The 17,057-nt window shown below is 41.0% G+C and overlaps 1 protein-coding gene and 1 pseudogene across 5 annotated transcripts in view; both read left to right on the top strand.

The window, feature by feature from the left end:
- Positions 1–17,057, top strand: part of NVL (nuclear VCP like) — a 104,918-nt gene that overhangs the window by 8,961 nt on the left and 78,900 nt on the right. For 3 of the 5 annotated variants that reach the window (XR_745172.3, XM_003930311.4, XM_074385244.1), the window contains exons 3-6: positions 5,706–5,758; positions 5,845–5,944; positions 11,646–11,703; positions 14,881–15,153. Coding sequence is in view for 4 of the 5 variants with exons in the window: in XM_003930311.4 (XP_003930360.3) it covers positions 5,706–5,758; positions 5,845–5,944; positions 11,646–11,703; positions 14,881–15,153 (484 nt within the window). In the remaining variant the exon portion in view is untranslated. The other 2 variants (XM_010340908.3, XM_010340909.3) reach the window with 2 other exon arrangements.
- On the top strand, positions 1,802–5,186 carry LOC104651748 (tRNA (adenine(58)-N(1))-methyltransferase non-catalytic subunit TRM6 pseudogene; annotated as a pseudogene).

Raw genomic sequence — 17,057 nt, 5'->3', positions numbered from 1 at the left:
TGTTGTTTTTGTTTGTTTTTTGAGATGGAGTCTCACTTTGTCACCCAGGCTGGAGTGCAGTGGTGCAATCTCTGCTCACTGTATCCTCTACCTCCCGGCTTCAAGTGACTCTCCTGCCTCAGTCTCCTGAGTAGCCAGGACTATAGGCACATGCCACCACACCCAGCTAATTTTTGTATTTTTAGTTGAGACAGGGTTTTGCCATGTTGGCCAGGCTGGGCTTGAACTCCTGACTTCAAGTGATCCTCCCGCCTCAGCCTCCCACGCATGAGTCACCGTGCCTGGCCTATTTCAGCTTTTAGACATGGTCCCTACATCTATCTGTCATCTTCCTTTATCCAGGTGTTGGCAAACTATGGCTATCAAACCAGTTCTTGCCTACCACCTTGTTTTGTATGGCTCATGAACTAAGAATCATTTTTACATCTTTATTTAATTTTGAATTTGTATATGTGTGTGTGTGTGTGTGTGTGTGTGTGTGTGTGTGTGTGTGTATATATATATATTTTTTTTTTTTTTTTTTTAATTAGAGACGGGTTGGCCAGGCTGGTCGCTAGCTCCTGACCTCAGGTGATCCACCTGCCTCGGCCTCCCAAAATGCTGGGATTATAGACATGAGCCACCACGCCCCCAAAATGCTGGGATTACAGGCATGAGCCACCACACCCGGCCAAATTATTATGTTTTTATTTTTTGAGACATGGTCTCACTCTGTCACCCAGGCTGAAGTACAGTGGCACAATCTCAGTTCACTGTAGCTTCATCCCCCTGGGTTCAAGTGATTCTCTCGCCTCAGCCCCTAAATAGCTGGGACTAAGGCACGTGCCACCATGCCTCACTAATTTTTTGTAGAGATGGGCTTTTGCCGTGTTGCCCAGGCTGGTCTTTAACTCCTGAACTCAAGTAATCCTCCTCCCTCAGCCTCCCAAACTGCTAGGATTCCAGGCATGAGCCACCGTGCTAGCCCCCAAGTTGTCTTTTTTAATGATCATGATTTAGTACATCTAAAACTTTGTGTTTTTATGTAATTTCCATACCAGCCTGGACAACATAGTGAGACCCTCATCTCTACAAAAAAAATTGAAAACTTAACTAGGCGTGCTGGCACACGTCTGTCGTCCTAGCTACTTGGGAGGCTGAGGATTACTCGAGTCCGGGAAGTTGAGGTTGCAGCGAGCTCTGATTACACAACTATACTCCAGCCTGACTGACAGAATAAGACCCTGTCTCAAAAACAAAAATAAATTTATTATTTATTTATTTATTTATTTTTTTGAGACGGAGTCTCACTCTGTCACCTAGGCTGGAGTGCAGTGGCACGATGTCTGTTGACTGCACCCTCTGCCTCCTGTGGTCAAGCAGTACTCCTCCCTCAGCCTCCCAAGTAGCTGGGACTACAGGTGCCCACCACCATGCCCAGCTATTTTTTGTATTTTTAGTAGAGACTGGATTTCACTATGTTGGCCAGGCTGGTCTCGAACTGCTGACCTCAAATGATCCACCCTCCTTGGCCTCCGAAAGTACTGGGATTACAGGTGTGAGCCACCACACTGGCGAAAATTTTTATAAAGAGGAAAACTGAAAGAATAGTACAGGGCGTGCAACACGTGGGGGCGGTGCTGGTCGGAGGGCTTCGAGTCCGCCGGGTTGTGGGAAGCGAGGCTGGCGGTGGCGACACCGGAGGAGGAGGGGCGAGACGCCGTGGAGCACGGCGACAGGTTGAGCGTCATGGAGGGCTCAGGGGAGCAGCCGGGCCCACAACCACAGCATCCCGGAGACCACCGTATCTGCGACGGTGACTTCGTAGTGCTGAAACGAGAAGATGTGTTCAAAGCAGTACAAGTCCAGCGGAGAAAGAAATAGTTCAGCAGTTAATTGAAAATAGTACAACATTCCGAGACAAGACAGAATTTGCCCAAGATAAATATATTAAAAAGAAGAAAAAAAAATATGAAGCTATCATTACTGTTGTGAAGCCATCCACGCGTATTCTTTCAATTATGTATTATGCAAGAGAACCTGGAAAAATTAACCACATGAGATACGATACACTAGCCCAAATGTTGACATTGGGAAATATCCGTGCTGGCAACAAAATGATTGTGTTGGAAACGTGTGCAGGCTTGGTGCTGGGTGCAATGATGGAACGAATGGGAGGTTTTGGCTCCATTATTCAGCTATACCCTGGAGGTGGACCTGTTCGGGCAGCAACAGCATGTTTTGGATTTCCCAAATCTTTCCTCAGTGGTCTTTATGAATTCCCCCTCAACAAAGTGGACAGTCTTCTACAGGGAACGTTTTCTGCTGAGATGTTATCTTCAGAGCCAAAAGACAGTGCTTTGGTTGAAGAAAGAAATGGCACACTGGAGGAAAAACAGGCTTCTGAACAAGAAAATGAAGACAGCATGGCAGAGGCCCCAGAGAGCAACCACCCAGAAGACCAGGAAACAGTGGAAACTATTTCTCAAGATCCAGAACATATGGGGCCTAAAGAGAGAGGAAGCAAAAAAGATTATATTCAGGAAAAACAGAGGAGACAAGAAGAGCAGAGGAAAAGACATTTAGAGGCTGCCGCTCTCCTGAGTGAAAGAAACGCAGATGGTTTAATTTTAGCTAGTCGTTTCCATCCCACTCCCCTGCTGCTGTCTTTGCTGGACTTCGTGGCCCCTTCAAGGCCGTTTGTGGTCTACTGTCAGTACAAAGAGCCTCTGTTGGAATGCTACACAAAACTGCGAGAGAGGGGAGGGGTCATCAACCTCAGGCTGTCTGAAACCTGGCTCAGAAATTACCAGGTTTTGCCTGATCGAAGTCATCCCAAACTGCTGATGAGTGGAGGTGGGGGTTACCTTCTCTCTGGCTTCACCGTTGCCATGGACAACCTTAAAGCAGACACCAGCCTCAAATCCAGTGCAAGCACTTTAGAATCACATGAGACTGAGGAGCCTGCAGCTAAAAAACGGAAATGCCTGGAGTCTGACTCTTAACCCTTTGAGAATTGTTCTGAATTTTGTTCTCAGGCATTACACAGTAATTAAACTTTAAATGCCATTACTACACGTTTTTTCATATCCCAAGAATAAGAACATGTCAATATACCCATTTCTGGGAAGGGGGAGTAAGCCTTTTGTCTATTTCTGACACAGATGTGTTTGGTCTGTCAAAACTGCAGCCATGGGATATGTAGTATGACCAACTGCATTTAACAAAACTCCTCCAAGTACTTCTAAATACTCTGTGCAAATATCTTGAGAACTTTAACCTCCTAAAAATGTGTTTCTACAAGACTTTGTATTTTAAGCTAAGTAGAATAATACAAGATAGCAAAAACATGGTGGGTATCGAAAGGAGGGTGATTTGTGGAAGAAATTTCCTCTGTTCATTCCGTTCTCTTCAACCGAAGCAATATGGATGTGTGAATATGTGATTTATTATGGTACCAAAAATGTCTACCCTGTTCCCTGCAGTGGAATAAGCTTTTTTGAAATGCTAAGGTTTTATTTTAATAGTTGATAACCTGGGAAATTTCTGAGTATTTATTTTACTGCTCTTTTTTGTGCATAGAGAGGTTTAGTAGGGTACTTCTTTGCGTTAATTTGCCAATACTCTTATTCTTTGTTCTAAATAAAGTGACTAGAATTTTTGTGTAAAAAAAAAAAAAAAAAAAAAAGGATAGTACAAAGAACACCCATATACTCTTTACCCAGAAAGTGCTTTTATCCATGCATACTATGCATACTAGCTATTCCCTAAGGACAAAGGCTTTTGTTATATAACCACAGTTTATTTATTAAAACCAGAAAATGTAATCTTGATTTAATAATGTTACTGAATCCACCATTCGTATTCAGAGTTTGCCTGTCTCAGTAATGTTCTTTATAGCTATTGTTCTGTGGAATTTTTTTTCCTGAACTGAAATCCAACCCCTAAATTATGCTTGTTTCACTTTTTAGTTTCCTTTAATCTGGAACGGTTCCTCAATCTTTTTTTGTTTTTCATAATCTTTACATTTTTGAAGATTATAGGTAGTTACTATACAAAATATTCCTCAAATTGGGTTTTTTGGCTGTTTCCACAGGTTGGAATCAGGTTGTATGTTTTTGGAAGGAAATACCAGGGAATCAATGTGACTTCAAAAGGTGCAGAATATCTGTGGTGTTATTTATTCCATAATGCTAGTTTTGATCAATCTGTTGTAAATTAATTTGAAATTAATAAATAATTTATAAGAAGATATTTTAATATTATATAAATATTCTGTAACTCATCAAACTTTTTTTTTTTTTTGAGACGGAGTCTTGCTCTGTCACCAGGCTGGAGCACAGTGACACAATTTGGCTCACTGCAACCTCCGCCTTCCAGGTTCAAGTGCTTCTCCTACTTCAGCCTCCCAAGTAGCTGGGACTACAGGCACGTGCCACCACGCCCAGCTAATTTTTGTATTTTTTGGTAGAGACAGGGTTTCACCATGTTGGCCAAAATGGCCTTGATCTCTTGACCTTGTGATCCGCCCTCCTCGGCCTCCCAAAGTGCTGGGATTGCAGGTGTGAGCCACCACACCTGGCCAACTCATCAAACTTTCACTTATATTTTTAGCAGGTAGTCTTGCTAAAAATGTTTAACTTGAATTTAATAATGAGGAAACAGAAAATAAATCAGATTGTGGGACATTTTATAAATTTGCTGGCCTGGATCCTTCAAAAATATCTGTGTTACATCCACAAAGGTGAAGAGATTATTACAAGTTAAGAGTCAAGGAGACACAACAACCAAATAAATGCATGAACCTTCAGCAGACTCTGGGTTAAAGCAAAACAACTCTAAAGACCATTTTTTGGGAATAATTTGAGAAATTTTAATATGGACTATATATTAGATAATTTACCAATATTAAATTTCTTATTTGTGTTGATTGTATTGTAGCTATTCGGGTAGCCTTTTTTTAAATAGAGATACATGCTGAGAATTTTTGAGATGAAGTGTTTGTAACTTATTTTCTTATTAGTTTTTAAATTTATTATTACTATTTTTGAGACAGTCTTGCTCTGTTGGCCAAGCTGAGTGCATTGGCACAATCACGACTCACTGCAGCCACCACCTCTCAGACTCAAGCTGTCCTCCCACCTCAACCTCCCAAGGAACTGGGACTACAGCCACATACTACCATGCCCAGCTAATTTTTTTATATTTTGTAGGGATAGGGTTTCCCTGTGTTGCCAAGGGTGGTCTCAAACTCCTAGGTTCAAGTGATCTTCCCACCTTGGCCTCCCAAAGTGCTGGGATTATAGACATGAGCCACTGCGCCTGGCCTAGAACTTACTTTCAAATGGTTCTGCCTTACCCCTCCAGAAAAATCTCTACACAGAGGTAAGTAAAGTAAGTATGGCAGTTTGAGAATATTATAGGTAAAGAATATATGAGTGTTGATTACATTATTTCTTTCATATTTTTAGTAAGTTTGAAATTTTTTTTATAAGTTTGAAATTTTAAAATAAAAATGTTTGAAGCAAAAAAGGCTAGTTAAAAGGGAAAAATGGAGAAAGGTCACAATAGTAAATATATAAACTTAGAAGTTTGAAAATGAGTTTTTGGCAAGTGTCTATACTGTAACATAATTAAATATTCATGCAGATTTGGTCCATTTAGATTGAGCTTAATGGAAAAATATTGGTGGAGACTACTATGCTAAACTTCTTTTCTTTTTTCAGTATAGACTATGGTCGAAGAAAAAGAAATGCTTTTAGGATTCAGGTAGAAAAAGGTGAGTCTTATTGGAAGAGCTCAATTATCAATAAAGCTATACAAATAATTGTTTTAGCTCATAGCATTTTTTTCTTTCTGTTTCAGTATTTAGCATAATTAGTAGTGAGAAGGAACTTAAGAATTTAACAGAATTAGAAGATGAACATTTGGCAAAAAGAGCAAGACATGGTGAAGAGGATAATGAGTAAGTATACAAAATGCACTTTTTTTTAAAACAGTGAACTTCTCATTCACACATTTATTCCTGCTTGTAAAACTTTGAGCAGCTCTTCATGGCCAACAAAGCCCTGCGTAATATTTACCTAGCCTTTTCAGACCTTTACTTCAGCCATATTGAATGTTCTCTATTCCCCAAAGAGATCAAATTCTCTTTGACTGTGCCTTTGTATGGGTGATTTTGTTGAGTTAGAGTACCATTTCCCTTTCACAAACTCCCACTCAGCCCTCAATAATCAGTTGAAATGTTGCTGCCTTTATTAGGCCTAAGACTCCTTTTAAAATGTTTCCTTAGCTTCTAGTTACAGATGTTTGTTATAATCCTTATCATATCGTATGCCATTGAAATTATTGCTTACTTGTTTGCATTACCAACAGTACTGTCTTATTACCTTCTTTTTCTGCCCTAATGTAACGTCAGATAAATAAAAAGGTGCCAATTAATTTTGTTTCAGAAATAGTATTGAGGCTTTTTTTTTTTTTGAGACAGAGTCTTGCTCTGTCCCCCAGGTTGGAGTGCAGTGGCACAATCTCGGCTCACCGCAGCGTCTGCCTCCCAAGTTCAAGTGATTCTCTTGCCTCAGACTCCCTAGTAGCTGAGACAACAGGTGGGTGCCACCACACCCAGCTAATTTTTGTATTTTTGGTAGAGACAGAGTTTCTCCATGTTGGTTAGGCTGGTCTCAAACTCACGACCTCAGGCGATCCCCCTGCCTCTGCCTCCCTAAGTGCTGGGATTACAAATGTGAGCCACTGCGCTCACGTCTTATTGAACCATCACCATAAGCAAGATACAGCACCTTTTCATAAATATCAAAAGTCTTCTTATTCCCCTTTGCAATTCATTTTTCCCTCCACTCTTGTTTCTAGGCAACTTTTTTTTTGAGACAAGGTTTTACTCCGTCACCCAGCTAGAGTGCAAGCTGGAGTGCCATCACAGCTCACTGTAGCCTTGACTTACCAGGTTACTTGATTCTTCTACTTCAGCCTCCCAAGTAGCAGCAGGCACATGCTACCACACCTACGTAATATTTTGTATTAACAGGGTTTTGCCACATTGCTCAGGTTGGTCTCGAACTCCCAGGCTCAAGCAGTCTGCCTGCCTCAGCCTCCCAAAGTGTTGGGATTATAGATGTGACCCACAGTGCCCAGCTTGAGGAAACCATTGATTTGCTTTCTGTCACTGTACGTTACATTGCATCTTGTAGAATTTTACTTGGAATCATACTTTGAAAATCTGGATTCTTTCGTTCTTTCACTTAGCATAATGATTTTGAGATTTATCAGTGTTATATGTATCAATAGTTCATTGCTTGCTTTTTATTGATGGGTGTGTATGGACATGCCACAATTATTTTATCTGTTTATCTGTTTTGAGGCTTTTTTTTTTTTTTTTTTTTTTTTTTTTTGAGACAGGGTCTCACTTTGTTGCCCAGGCTGGAATGTAGTGGAGTGGCATGATCACAACTCACTGCAGCCTCTACCTCCTGGGCTCAAGCAGTTCTCCCACCTCACCTGCCCAGTACCTGGGAGTATAGGTGCATGCTACCATGCCCAGTTAATTTTCTAATTTTTTCTAAAAACGGGAGTCTCACCATGTTGCCAGGCTGGTCTTGTACCCCCAGGCTTAAGCAGTCCTCTTGCCTGGGACTCCCAGAGTGCTGGGATTACTGGTGTGAACTACCTTGCCTGGCCTATCTGTTTATCTCTCATTGGGCAATTGGTTTGTTTCTGAGTATTACAAATTAAGCTACTATGAACATTTATGTCCAGGTCTTTGTGTGGAGAGTATTTTCCTTTCCTCTGTTAAATATCTAAGATTGGAATAGCAGGGTCATGTGATAGATGCATATTTAACTTTAAGAAAAAAAAAAAAGAGAAAGAAAAAAGAAATAAAAAAGAGTATTTCTTTGTTTTTTTGAGGTAGAGTCTCACTCTTGTCACCTAGGCTTGAGTACAATGGCACGAGCCTAACTCACTGCAACCACCGCCTCTAGGTTTAGGCAATTCTCCTGCCTCAGTCTCCTGAGTAGCTGGGATTACAGGCACCTGCCACCATGCCCAGCTAACTTTTGAAACAAAGGGTGTTAATTGGATTTAATTTTTTTTTTTTTTTTTTTTTTTTTTTTTTTGAGACGGAGTTTCGCTCCTGTTACCCAGGCTGGAGTGCAATGGCGCGATCTCGGCTCACCGCAACCTCCGCCTCCTGGGTTCAGGCAATTCTCCTGCCTCAGCCTCCTGAGTAGCTGGGATTACAGGCACGTGCCACCATGCCCAGCTAATTTTTTGTATTTTTAGTAGAGACGGGGTTTCACTATGTTGACCAGGATGGTCTCGATCTCTTGACCTCGTGATCCACCCGCCTCGGCCTCCCAAAGTGCTGGGATTACAGGCTTGAGCCACCGCGCCCGGCCTGGATTTAATTTATTAATTTATTAATCTTTTCCTACTGATATTTACATCTGTATGTCATATTGGTCTGAATTTTCTTTTGTTTATTTTTGTAATGTCTGTCAGGTTTTGGTGTTAGGGATTCACCAGCCTCATGGTATTAGTGGGAAAGTTTTTATGAAACTTTTTTTCATAAAAAAGTTTTTCTCTATTTTTTTTCTCTATTTTATGAAAATGAATTATGGAAATTCTTTTTTTAATATTTGTTAATGTTCGCCCACAATTCATCCAGGGCTAGAATCAACTTCCCCCAGAGTCGTCTTTTTCTGAAGGATTTTGATAAATTTTAGTTTTGCTGGATATACAGCTCTTCCTTATATCTCTTCTTATGTCAGTTGTGGTACATTATATTTTTTAATCATCTGTTTATTTTCTCTCAGGTGTGGAATTCATTGGCATAATGCTTCTGCAATATTCTCTTGTTATCCTTTTAATGTCTATAGGATTTGGGATGATAGCCCCGTTTTACTATTTGTAACTCAGTCTTTTTCATTTAGATTTATCATAATTTTCTTAACGAGTTCCATTTTCATGGATATTTGTTTGTATCACACTATTATATAATAAATAACTCTTGACTGGGCATGATAGCTCATGCCTGTAATCCTGGCACTTTGGGAGGCTGAGGCGGATGGATCATGAGGTCAGGAGTTTAAGACCAGCCTGGCCAAGATGGTGAAACCCCGTTTCTACTAAAAATACAAAAATTAGCAGGGCATGGTGGCAAGTGCCTGTAATTCAGGCTACTCAAGAGGCTGAGGCAGGAAGGGAATTGCTTGAACTTGGGAGGTGGAAGTTGCAGTGAACTGAGATCACACCTCTGCACTCCAGTCCAGACGACAGAGTGAGACTCCATCTCAAAAAAATAAAAAATAAAAAAGTAAATAAAAATAAATAACTCTTGACTGCATATATCTTTGTACACATTACATTTTTCTATGTTGAATTTTTGAGGTGGAATTTCTGAGGTCAAAGATTGATATTTTTGAGATTTCTAGTGCATTTGGACTTGGCTTCCCTGAGTTTATACTTCCAATAACTTTGTATAAAGAAAACATTTCTTTGCATCCCTGCAATCTTAGTTATACTATTATTTAATCGTTGCTGGTTTTATAGGCAAAATATTGATCCTTTTTTATTTTGAGACAAAGTCTCACTCTGTCACCCAGGCTGGAGTCCAGTAGTGCGATCTTGGCTCACTGCAACTTCTGCCTCCCGGGTTCAAACAATTCTTCTGCCTCAGCCTCCTGAGTAGTTGGGATTACAGGTGCCCACCACCACTCCTGGCTAATTTTTGTATTTTTAGTAGAGACAGGGTTTCACCATGTTCGGCAGGCTGGTCTCCAACTCCTGACCTCGTGATCCGCCCCTCTCGGCCTCCCAAAGTGCTGGGATTATAGGTGTGAACCACTGCACCCAGCCTTGATTATATTTTTATTTGTACTTTTATAATTATTGAGGTTAGTTTTTTGTTATTTCATATTTGTTTTGTGAATTGCTTGCTTATGGGTTTTTTTCTATTTCATTTGAGAGGTATTTGAATTTTCCTTATTAGTTGTTGGAGGGCTTTGCATAAAATATTACCTCTTTTTATATGTATTACAACTGCTTTCCCCATTTTGTCACTTCCCTTTTAATTTTTGTTTATACCGTCTTTTGATTAGAGAAGTTTGACATTTTTATGTAGTCAATTCTATCAGTCTTTTTCCTTTTAGTTTATGCGAATATGCTTAAGACCTCTCACAAGAGTGTGTAAAGTGATTACTTACACTTTTTTTTCCTATTTCTTTCTGTTGTTTAACTCTTTAATCCACTTGGATTTTTTTTTTATTTTTTTTTGTAGGGCGTAAATTGTAAGGCAAACTATTTTTTTTCTCAAATAGTTGAATAATATAACTTACTAATACTGATTAGAAATGCCCCTAAGTAATATTGATACATTTTAATGAATAAAGAATTAGCTTTTATTTTTTGAGAGAGGGTCTCACTGTGTCACCCAGGCTTCAGTGCAGTGGCACAGTCGTGGCTCACTGCAGTCTTGCCATCCCAGGCCCAAGCAATCCTCCCACCTCAGCCTTCCAAGTAGCTGGGACTACAGGTGTGCACCAGCATGCCCAGCTAATTTTTAAATTTTTCTGTAGAGACAGGGTCTCCCTTGGTTGCTCAGGCTAGGATTTGTATCTTAATATCTTAATTATAATAGCATTTCCTTGCATTCATATTTATATGAATTTTTACTTTAAAAGGGGTTTTTTTGTTTAAATAATTTCTAAAGAAGTATTAAATACTAGCAGAGTCCTGAAGTTACTTGAAGCTATTAGGTAACAACTTTCTTTTTTTTTGAGATGCAGTTTCGCTCTGGCTGGAGTGCAATGGCGTGATCTCGGCTCACCGCAACCTCCGCCTCCCGGGTTCAGGCAATTCTCCTGCCTCAGCCTCCTGAGTAGCTGGGATTACAGGCACGCACCACCATGCCCAGCTAATTTTTTGTTTTTTTAGTAGAGACGGGGTTTCACCATGTTGACCAGGATGGTCTCGATCTCTTGACCTCGTGATCCACCTGCCTCGGCCCCCCAAAGTGCTAGGATTACACGCTTGAGCCACCGCGCCCGGCCAACAACTTTCAATTATAATGAATCAAGACTACATTCTCAGCTTGTAGTTTATTAGGATTTATAGCTCTTTTTTGTTACAGGAGGTTTATTTGCTCCTTCACGCCTAATCAACAGTCTTGGAGAAGTTGTATTTGGTTACATGGTTTGGTCATGTTGACTTTGTGAATTTGTTACTCAGAGTGCTTAATTATGAGTTGCTGAAATATTTCCTCTACCTGATTCTGATATTCCTAAATGAGACCCTTGGGCCTGAGGGAGTTAGTATCTTATTTTTATTTATTACTAGGATAAAAATAACTATTATGCGTTTATTATATATTGTAAACACATAAGGAATTTGCAAGCATTTATTTAATCCTTTAATAACCTTGGGAGATAGACATTACTTATTATCTCTGTTTTACAGATAAGAAAGCTGACGCTTAGGGAGGTTAAGTAATAACTGGTTAAGTTGGATTTTGAATCTTAATTTCTCTGATTCCAGAGTTTGGACTCTTAACCACTATAATATTTTGCCTGAATATATTTACCTGTTTGGGTTAGTAATTTTTTTAGGATGTGGGAGAAAAAGTCTTTAAAACATTTTTCCCTCTTTTTACTGAGGTACACTGAAAGCTATTCTGATGATGATTCAAGTGTGGAAGACTACCGAGATCCACAGGTAAGCCAAACATTTAGTGGGTCCACTTTGATTTTTTCTTTTTTAATTGTTATGATACCTCCTTAGAAAAACTCAGTAAATGCTGGGCATGGTGACTTATACCTGTAATCCTAGGCTGAAGCATGTGGATCACTTGAGCCCAGGAGTTTGAGACCAGTCTGGGCAATATGGCAAAACCCTCTCTCTATTAAAAATATAAAAAAAAGAAAGAAAGAAAGAAAGAAGCCTGGCCAACATGGTGAAACCTTGTCTCTATAAAAAAAAAAAATGCAAAGATTAGCCAAGCATGGTGGCATGCACCTATGGTCCTAGCTTCTTGAGTGGCTGAGATGGGAGGATCACTTGATCCTAGGAGGCAGAGGTTGCAGTGAGCTGGGATTGCACCACTACACTACAGCCTGAGCAACAAAACTAGATCCTGTCTCAAAAATAAATAAATAAATAAATAAATAAGGAATATAATAAAAAACCAGGTGCTGTGGCTCATGCCTATAATCCCAGCACCTTGGGAGGCAGGAAGATCACTTGAGGCCAGGAGTTCAAGACCAGCCTGGGTAATGTAGCAAGATTGTTTCTACAAAAAACAAGCAAAAATTAGCTGGGTCTGGTGGCATACACCCATAGTCCTAGCTACTCAGGAGGCTGAGGCTGGAGGACCGCTTGAGCCTAGACGTTTGAAGCTGCAGTGAGCTATGATTGTGCCATTCCACTTCAGCCTGGGTAACAGACCTAATTGCAAAAGAGAGAAAAGAGCAGGAAAGAAAGAAGAAAGGGGAAAAAAAGGGTTAGGGCTGAAGGGAGGGAGAGAGGAAGGAAGGGGAATAGAATAAGAGACTTGACATCTTCATCAATAAACAATTGAACACTTTCTGTGTTCAGTGTTGGTAATGGATTAACCATCCTTCCAGTATTTGTGTTTATAGTCAGTTATACAAGGAAAAAGAAGGGAAGAGAATAGCTAGCAATAAGGGCAGACAGGAATAGAGTAATTAATAGTAAAAATGGAAAAAGGGATATACTTTTTGCCAAGGAGATGGCATTAGTAATGAAAAGTCTTGATTAAAGGAGAATATGGAGATAATATAGTCGTCGCTCACTATCCATGGGAGATTGGCCCCAGGGCCCCACATGAATATCCACAAATGCTTAAGTTCCCTATGTAAAATAGCATCGTGTTTGCATATAACCTTACACACATCCTCCTGTATACTTTAAATTATCTCTGGATTACTTATAATACCTAATACAATATAAACAAGATTTAAATAGTTCTTACACTGTATTTCTTTCCTATTTTTGAGAGGGAGTCTCACTCTGTCACCCAGGCTGGTGTGCAGTGGTACGATCTCAGCTCACTGCAACCTCCACCTCTCAGGCTCGAGCGATTCTCCTGCCTCAGCCTCCCGAGTAGCTGGGATTACAGGCAGGCCTCACTGTGTTGCCCAGCCTGAAGTTCAGTGGCGCCATCTCAGCTGACTGCAACCTCTGCCTCCCAAGTTCAAGCGATTCTTATGCCTCAGCCTCCTGAGTAGCTGGGATTACAGGCACGCGCCACCATACCCAGGTAATTTTTGGCATTTTTAGTAGAGACAGGGTTTTGCTATGTTGGCCAGGATGGTCTTGAACTCCTGGCCTTGAGTGATCTGCCTGTCTCGGCCTCCCGAAGTGCTGGGATTACAGGCATGAGCCACCATGCCCAGCCTACACTGTGTTTCTTAAAATTTGTATTACTTTTTATTGGTGTATTTTTTTTAATTGAATTGTTTTTCCCAAATATTTTCTATCAAGATTCTTTGAATCCCTGGATGCAGAACCCTTGGATATAGGGGGCGAACTGTCTGTCAAATTATTTATAATTCACTTTTTGTTTTTTCCCTTGGTAAATCAGTTTTGAATTTATTGTCAAAATATTTGATCCAATTTTTGCAGGGATAGGGCCTTGCTCTCTCACCCAGGCTGTAGTGCAGTGGTATGGTCCTAACTCACTACAACTTTAAACTCTTGGGCTCAAGTTGTCCCCCTACCTCAGCCTCTCAAGTAGCTAGGGTAACAGACATGTGCCACCATGCCTGGCTAATTTTTAAATTTTTTGTAGAGACAGGGTCTTTTTTTTTTTTTTTTTTTTTTTTTTGAGACGGAGTTTCGCTCTTGTTACCCAGGCTGGAGTGCAATGGCGCGATCTTGGCTCACCGCAACCTCCGCCTCCTGGGTTCAGGCAATTCTCCTGCCTCAGCCTCCTGAGTAGCTGGGATTATAGGCACACGCCACCATGCCCAGCTAATTTTTTATATTTTTAGTAGAGACGGGGTTTCACCATGTTGACCAGGTTGGTCTCGATCTCTCAACCTCGTGATCCACCCGCCTCGGCCTCCCAAAGTGCTGGGATTACAGGCTTGAGCCACCGCGCCCGGCCGAGACAGGGTCTTGCTATGTTGCCCAGGTTGGTTTCGAACTCCAGGCCTCAAGCAGTCCTCCCAGTTTGGCCTCCCAAAGTGTTGGGATTACAGCCCCAGTTTTGAATTGATGGACTAATAGTGACTCGCATTGGTAATCAGCTCATTTCATACTTCTTTAGTGTATTTGTTAGAAGCAATCATACTTATTTGATTTTATTTAACTAGTTATGAATTGGTTTTCCATTAATTTGCAATGAAATGGAGTCTTTTTGAATAATAAATGCTTGTTTGTGAATAATCTTATTGTGATCACCTATATGTTCGTTTTGTTTCTTTTCTTTTTTTTTCTTTTTTGACATGGAGTCTCACTCTGTCACCCAGGCTGGATTGCAGTGGCATGATCTCAGCTCACTGCAACTTCTGCCTCCTGGGTTCAAGTGATTCTCCTGCCTCAGCTTCTGAAGTAGCTGGAATTACAGGCACCTGGCACTATGTCCAGCTAATTTTTGTATTTTTAGTAGAGAAGGGATTTTTGCCATGTTGGCCAGGCTGGTCTCGAACTCCTCACTTCAAGTGATCTGGCCACCTTGGCCTCCCAAAGTGCTGGGATTACAGGCATGAGCCACTGTGCCCAGCCTAACACCTATATATTCTGATTATAAGCGTTCTGAGAGAAGTTCCTGAAAACAAAATGTAGAAAACTTATTACTATAGGCAATACAACTTTCATGAGTACCTGTTGAGTAATTTATGCTAAAGTTTCATTTTATGTTTCTGCCAGTCAGCAAATCACATGAACAGTTCCCTGCTGTCTTTATATCGGAAAGGAAATCCTGATTCTGTTTCAAATACTCCTGAGATGGAGCAAAGAGAAACCACCTCTTCAACACCACGGTTAAGTTCCAAAACAGGCTCCATTCCCTTGAAGACTCCTGCCAAAGATTCAGAAGGAGGATGGTTTATTGACAAAACCCCAAGTGGAAAAAAAGACAGTTTTTTCTTGGAACTATCAGATGAGAAAAGTAATCCAGAGAAGCCAATAACTGAGATACAGGTATTTTCATAATGAAATTTTAGCCCCATATAGTTGAAGTACATTTCAGCCTTTTCACTGAAATGCATGGAGAATTTGGTCACATTGCACTACTTGCCATTCTTTCTATCCTAGTCTAAGCCTTTTCTCTTTCTTGCCTTAATTATTGAAACAGCCTTCCAGCTGGAGTCTGTGTCCTTGCTTGTTCCCCAAGTTTATTCTTCACACAGAGATAGCTTTTTTCTTTTTCTTCTTCTTTTTTTTCTTTTTTTTTTTTTGAGACTGGGTCTGGCTCTGTCGCTGGGGCTAGAGTGCAGTAACGCGATCTTGGCTTACTGCAACCTCTCCTTCCTGGGCTCAAGCCATCCTCCCACCTCGGCCTCCCATGTACCTGAGACTACAGGCATGGGCCACCATGCCTAGCTAACTTTTGTATCTTCTTTAGAGATGGAGTTTTCCCATGTTGCCCAGGCTGTTCTGGAACTCCTGGGGTCAAGCAATCCACCCACCTCAGACTCCCAAAGTTCTGAGAGTATAGGCGTGAGCCACCACACATGATCATTCTTCTATTTAAAACCCTCCAGTGGCTTCATTCAGTCTGAAATCCAAAGGTCTTGTGAGCCAATAAAGACCTTTATGATTTGGCTGCCTGGCTTTCTCTTCAGTCTCATCTTCTACTACCCTGTTAAGTATGTGAATCTGTTTTTTTTTTTTTTGAGACGGAGTTTTGCTCTTGTTACCCAGGCTGGAGTGCAATGGTGGGATCTCGGCTCACCACAACCTCCGCCTCCTGGGTTCAGGCAATTCTCCTGCCTCAGCCTCCTGAGTAGCTGGGATTATAGGCACGCGCCACCATGCCCAGCTAATTTCTTGTATTTTTAGTAGAGACGGGGTTTCACCATGTTGACTAGGTTGGTCTCGATCTCTTGACCTCGTGATCCACCCGCCTCGGCCTCCCAAAGTGCTGGGCTTACAGGCTTGAGCCACCGTGCCCGGCCTGTGAATCTGTTTCTTTAGCTGTAAATCTTACAAACTCTAAATAGAAATCAAGTGTTTCTCATGGTCCAAATTTAGATTGCTCTAAACTTAAAGTGTACATTAGACTTTGAAGACTTACTGAAAAAACAGAATGTAAAACATCTCATTAATAATTTTTTATATTGACTCTATGTTGAAATGACAGTATTTTAGATATACTGGGTTAAGTAAAATAGATAATTAAATGAATTTCGTATGTGGCTCACATACTCCTCATGGACAATGATGCTTCAACTGGTTTCTAAGAACCAAGCTCTTTGATTTGGCAAACCCTTTATTAATAGGCATTTCCAAATCTCTTTGCTTTAATTATCCATATCATCCATGTATAGAGAACATAGTTATGGTTGGCAATAACGCGAGTCTTAATGCCGAATTGCTTTTTTTTTTTAAGATGGAGTTTCGCTCTTGTTACGCAGGCTGGAGTGCAATGGTGCGATCTCGGCTCACCGCAGCTTCCATCTCCTGGGTTCAGGCAATTCTCCTGCCTCGGCCTCCTGAGTAGCTGGGATTACAGGCACGTGCCACCACTCCCAGCTAATTTTTTGTATTTTTAGTAGAGACAGGGTTTCACCATGTTGACCAGGATGGTCTCGATCTCTTGACCTCTTGATCCACCTGCCTCGGCCTCCCAAAGTGCTGGTATTACAGGCGTGAGCCACCGCGCCCGGCCTTTTTTTTTTTTTTTTTTTTTTTAAAACAGAGCCTGCCTTGTCACCCAGGCTAGATAGAGTACAGTAGCCTGATCACTGCTCACTGTAACCTCCATCTCCTGGGCATAAGCCATCCTCCCACCTCAGCCTTCCATGTAGCTGGGACCACAGGTGCTCAGCACCACACCTGACTAGTTTTTGTATTTTTTGTGGAGATGGGGTTTCACCGTATTG

The sequence above is a fragment of the Saimiri boliviensis genome, chromosome 14 (assembly GCF_048565385.1).
Source record: "Saimiri boliviensis isolate mSaiBol1 chromosome 14, mSaiBol1.pri, whole genome shotgun sequence".
Lineage (NCBI taxonomy): Eukaryota > Metazoa > Chordata > Mammalia > Primates > Cebidae > Saimiri > Saimiri boliviensis.
This window is presented reverse-complemented; position numbering and strand designations above follow the sequence as displayed.